Genomic DNA, 6,073 nt, shown 5'->3' with positions numbered 1-6,073 from the left:
ATCCCTAGTTATACAGAAATTTAGCGCCATTGACCTGAAACTTAACTTCGACAAATGTGAATTGTACATTTCCGAAAACGTAGAACCCTCTTTAGCAGCCCAGGTACTTCAAAGTTTTTCTAGTTTAGATCAGATTCAGATCGTTTAGTCAAAATTAGTAGCCATTCGGCCTTATTTATTTTAAAATGTTGTTGTTGGTTCCCAAATTTACGTACTTGCTCCGTTGCTGCGCTATCTGGAAAGTCGCTAGTTTAGTCCAACCTATCGATAGTCTCCTTAAGTCACAACTGGAATCGATTTTGAATGTCCGTTTGAATGAACCGGCTTGGACCCAAGATTCTTTGCCCATTAGGTTTGGCAGTTTAGGAACACGCAAAATATCGAGTATTGCTCTGCCGGCATTCTTGTCCTCAATCCATAGCACGTCTGATCTCGCAGGTAAAATCCTTAAAATAACAAACTGCGAGGTCGCGTGCTTGGATGAGGCCAAGAAAGCCTGGCTAGCTAAACTGCCAGATGTGCCACCTAGACCCGAGAGGCAATAAGGGCCTGGAACAACTTAGCCCCCACTACCGTTCTAAAATCCCCAATTGACACTTCGTCGGGAAGGGACCACGCAAGGCTCCTAGCTGTGACCAGAGTCTGGACAATGACCCTTTCGATTTCCAACTTCTGAACTCTACGCTGAAGCTATGGGCCTGACTGTTCGGCAGTTATTTTTGCACAGTATCGTTTTGCTTACACACAAATCGTCTACACTCATGACTTGTTACGTCTCGCTTCTCAAAAACCGAATCTTTAACCTACCTGTTCCAGAAGTCTTCTCCGCCTTCGGTAAACGATTTGGGGACCACCTTAAGGCTTCAACCTACAGTGCCATGCTAAAGCATTGTTATCTCAAATCAAAGACAGATCAGTTATTGAGGCCAAAAAGTTTACCTACACTCTTCTTCAATCGCTTAACTACGTGGAAACAGCTAGAAGCTATACTAAGTAATATTTTATAATGTACGCAAATATTTAAGTGTAATTTTTAGTAATTTTGTAACTTGCATGCTATACCTATTAAGTAACTAAATTCAGATACTGTACAAATCTAAAGGCCCCTGTACGCAATGGGCCAGCGCCGGCCAGTCCAAGGGACGCAGCCATGCGGTAGAATGAGATAGCAATATCACTTGCTCCCTTTAACGCATAAATGCGGCCCCCAGAATGGCCCACGCTGGCCCATTGTGTACCCCTGTACACAATGGGCCAGCGTGGGTCATTCTGGGCCCCTTAGGCCATTTAAGGCCCCTGCCTTAAATGGTTCCCCGCGATACAGAGGGGCTACCGCGAAAACCGTAATTCGCAAATTGCGGGGATTTTTCTCTTTTACTCCATTAAAGGTGTAATTAGAGTGACAGAGAAAAATGCCCGCAATTTGCGAACTTCGATTTTCGCGGTTATAGCCCAGGTCTCACCTAGTGCGGGGGCCCCTGGTAAATATGTATACCATAGTTTATTGGTAAATACATTATTTTATTTTACTAATTTTATGGCTGCACGCCTATCCATCACCCAACAACGGCACTTTCATCGAGCCAAACACTCAGAATTGCTATCGGACTCCGGGTCGGGGCCGATGTATGTGTGGACCACAGCTGTGCCTCTAGTGGGGCCCCTGTTGATCGCCTTGGCCACCACGGACTCGCCTGCTCCTCGGGCGCCGGCCGCCTATCCCGTCATGCCGCGCTCAACGACATCCTGAGGAGAGCGCTCGTCAGCGCCGACGTCCCTGCGGCTCTGGAGCCCCAGATCGCAAGGGACGACGGCAAACGCCCCGACGGGATGTCGTTGATCCCCTGGCGGATGGGCCGGGCGCTGGTGTAGGACGCCACCTGCGCAGATACGCTGGCGGTGTCCTACATTTTAGCCACCAGCAAACAGGCCGGGGCGGCGGCTGACGTCCGAGAACTCTTCAAGGCGAATAAATATAGTTGTCTCGGCGCATACTACGAATATGTAGCCTTTGGCGTCGAGACACTAGGTCCATGGGGTAGGGGGGCTCGGGGACTCCACAAGGTGCTCAGTAAATTCCTAAGGGAGGCCACAGGTGATCCTCGCGCAGGCAGCTTTCTCGCGCAAAGATTGGCCATAGCAATCCAGCGCGGGAACGCTGCCTGCGTGATGGGTACCCTACCAAGGGTGCAAAATTTTTAGCTTCAGTTATCTTAATTGTATGTAATTTTAGTTTTATATTCATTTTAGAACACTTATTATTTATAATAAATGAGTTTTTGTATATACCAAGTATAAACTTAAGAAATTAATAAAGTTTGTAATAAACTCACAGGTGTTTTATTTTCTAAGATAAAAAAATTGAATGAGTTTAGGACGGTTTTTATCGGTTTAGGAAGTCACTATTATCGATTTTTCACAGCACTACTTTCTATCATGTCGGTTATTATCGTTTCGAGAACTCACTATTATCGATTTTTCACAGCACTGCTTTCTATAAACCATAGATAAATATATAGATAATATATTTCTTTATCTGTGCTATAAACAATTTTCTTTATGTTGGTATGAATAGATGCTCATCAGTCATACATCAGTCAAGTCCTGTCAAAACCAACCGTTTGACAAAAACGTACTATGGAGTTCCTTCTCTTAGAACGTAGTGATTATATGCTCTTTGCGTTTAGCGTCAATTGTCAAGTGAATCCTTTCAAGTGCGTTTCACTGCGATTTCGAGAAAAACACGAAAAGTACGCTCATAACACGCTCACAATGAAGACATTCAGTGCATCAACGTATACCTTCATCTTCTTAGTCATAATTGGAGTCAATTTAGCTTTGGCTGAAGACAAATGTGGAGAGAAATCAGAGAGACGAGACTTGTACAGACGGCGCAACAGCTTATTCGATCAAGACTTCGGCTTGGCGTTCGCACCTGGAGACTTCCTGACTTCCATGTTTTCGCCTTTCTCGTTCCACGACTACTACCGGCCCTGGCGTCACCTAGCTTCAATCAGCAAAGACGTCGGATCCACCATTAAGACGGATAAAGACCAGTTTCAGATAAACTTGGACGTTCAGCACTTCAGCCCTGACGAGATCACAGTTAAGACTGTAGATGGTTATGTAGTCGTTGAAGGAAAGCACGAGGAAAAGGAAGATGACCATGGCTTCGTCTCTCGTCAGTTTGTGAGGAGATACTCATTGCCTGAGGGCGTGGAGCCGGAGAAGGTGGTATCCCAGCTCTCCAGCGATGGAGTCCTGACGGTGTCGGCGCCGAGGAGGTTGCAGTTGGAGAACAAATCGGAGAGAGCGGTACCCATCACGCAGACTGGCCCGATTAGGAAAGAAATCAAGGAAATAAAGGAAAGCCCAGAGCTTCCTAAAAATCCCTATACGGAATCCTGTGATAAGGACAGTTGCTCCAAGAAAAATTAGGTACCCGTTGCTGATAATCTTTATGTTAAGGGGCTAGTCATCTCCTCAAAACCTTGTTTAAGACTGATTTTTTTAATAAAAATATTTTTTATTAAAGTTTTTCTTTTATTTATTTTTTATTTCTCCCACAAAAATATTTACTCCGGGTGAGAGGTATACATAATATCTAATAACAGCACTTTTATTGCAATACTTTCTAAATTTTCGTTCATTTTTTGCGGCATTTAATGTGTAAGAGTAGGCGCGCACGAGCAACTTTGTCTCCGCAATTTTTTTTGTCTCTGTCGCACTCAAGTGTCGAAGTCAAGTGCGTCAGAGACAAAAAAAAAGTTGATATGATAAAATTGCATATGTATCAATGTGATAAGGTCACTGTGGCGAAGTCCGGCATACTTTTTTTTTTTACTTTGGAGTGATCTAGTTCCATTAATTATTCACCTATGTTACTGCTTGTAATCGCATACGATGAAGAATTTAATAATTAATAGTTTAGCCTTAGTGACAGATAATTTCAAGCACAAATTAAGCAAAAACAATGGCATTTTTTAAAATTCGGCGAGTAGACGGACTTCCCGTGCGGTTTAAGAGAAGTCCGTCTAGTTATGATATCAGCCAATCTATGGGTGCGTACTCGTATATGTTCGTAGTCAAATTCCTAAAAAGAACGGATCAAGTCAATGAAAAGTGTATTTTAAACTTGTTAATATACGGTTCAGATTAGAAATAAACACCATTTTTCTAAAACAAAGGCAAGTCTATACATACTATATATACCTACCTATATATACCTATATATACTACCAAAATGGGGTTGTAAACCTTTTTTGGCAAATAATTAAACAATAATTTTTTTGATTACCGAAATAAAAGATCAAAATTTTAAAATGAATTTTAATCGTTTCTTTAAATTTACTGACATCAAAATTTAGTAAAGTAACATCATGCGCAAAGTCAGGAGGATTTTTTGATACCTTAATCAAATCGTTATAATATTAAAGTCGCAAAAACAGTTGGTAATCTCTAATTTAACGAAAGTCCGGCGTATATGACGGACTTGCCTTGAACATAATAGACGGACTTTCCAACTTAGCCAAATTTTAATATGATAAATTGTGGAACGTATAATTACAAAACTAAGTTAATTTCTGATATTTTAAAAATAGAATAAAGACAACTGGTTCTTATGCTACCTACGTAGTTACTTTCTGATGCACAATCTTTTCAAAAACTATTTTTAACCATTTTTTTTCGAACGGCTGTCGTACTATGACTTCGAGTTCAAAACACGAAATGACTTGTTGAGGCGGATTGCTCTGAAGTTGGTTGTCACAGCGCCATCTGTTTTACAGTGACGGAACTAGCGCGAAAAACTGGATAATCGACTGGACTCCAAAGTCGCATACGCCTTCAAATTCAAAAGTTATAACGTGTTGACGGACTTGCCTTGTAGACGGACTTGCCCACAGTGACCTTACATTAATTTTCTTAACGCATTCACTGCCAGGGGGCGTGGCCTAGGAACAAACTTATATGACGCTGAACGCACATGTGCGTTGGGGGCAGTGAATGTGTTAATGCAATATAAATGGTGCAACAATAAAATTGTTGTTTTTAGGGTTCCGTACCCAAAGGGTAAAACGGGAATACTAAGACTTCGCTGTCCGTCCGTCCGTCCGTCTGTCCGTCCGTCCGTCCGTCCGTCCGTCCGTCTGTCTGTCACCACTCACCAGGCTGTATCTCACGAACCGTGATAGCTAGACAGTTGAAATTTTCACAGATGATGTATTTCTGTTGCCGCTATAACAACAAATACTAAAAACAGAATAAAATAAAGATTTAAATGGGGCTCCCATACAACAAACGTGATTTTTGACCAAAGTTAAGCAACGTCGGGAGTGGTCAGTACTTGGATGAGTGACCGTTTTTTTTTTCCTTTTTTTTTCTTTTTTTTTTGCATTATGATACGGAACCCTTCGTGCGCGAGTCCGACTCGCACTTGCCCGGTTTTTATTTATTCTAACTTCTAGGCAAAGATCTACAAATAATTATGTATAGGTATATGTATAAACTCTTTATTGTACCAAACACAAATGTATGGCACAGGATTTAATAATTTACTTTGATTTTATTTATAAGTTCAGATGTTCGCCGTTGTCTTAGAAGAAATATTGTATGCAACGATACATAATTAGGTCTTAAAATTCTCGAGCCTGTCTTTACAAAACAACTTCGTTTCGTTTTGTAACTTCGGCCCTTGAATTTTAAGAATCCTCATTATGTATCTGTTTCACAAAATACTATTTTCTGTTTACGAAATATTAGTCTGCATCTGCAATATTTAACCATTGTTCATTTTCATTATTTATTTATTTAATAGCCTTGTCGGACAGAATGTTTGACATTTTGAATTATTATTATAATTATGGATACATTTCTTCTTCTCTCTTTTTTGTTTTATTCATATTCATTTTTGTGTATCCGTTTGCCAGGTGGCAAAAGGCCTCCTCTAATTTTCTATAGATGTTGTTTTTATTATCATGTTATGTTGTGTTAATTTTCATAGCGATCCATCTCAAGATTCTCTGCCTAGTTTCAGCCGTTTCAGGTCAGTTACATAGCCGGTTTTTTTAAAGGG

The 6,073-nt window shown here is 40.9% G+C and overlaps 1 protein-coding gene across 1 annotated transcript; it reads left to right on the top strand.

Moving 5' to 3' along the window:
• The first annotated feature begins 2,685 nt into the window (after positions 1-2,685).
• Positions 2,686-3,534, top strand: LOC134801499 (protein lethal(2)essential for life-like). The gene has a single exon (XM_063774110.1). It carries the CDS (start codon positions 2,773-2,775, stop codon positions 3,436-3,438), a length of 666 nt encoding a protein of 221 aa, XP_063630180.1. The 5' UTR covers positions 2,686-2,772; the 3' UTR covers positions 3,439-3,534.
• The last annotated feature ends 2,539 nt before the right edge of the window (positions 3,535-6,073 follow it).

Source organism: Cydia splendana, chromosome 22 (assembly GCF_910591565.1).
Source record: "Cydia splendana chromosome 22, ilCydSple1.2, whole genome shotgun sequence".
NCBI lineage: Eukaryota > Metazoa > Arthropoda > Insecta > Lepidoptera > Tortricidae > Cydia > Cydia splendana.
This window is presented reverse-complemented; position numbering and strand designations above follow the sequence as displayed.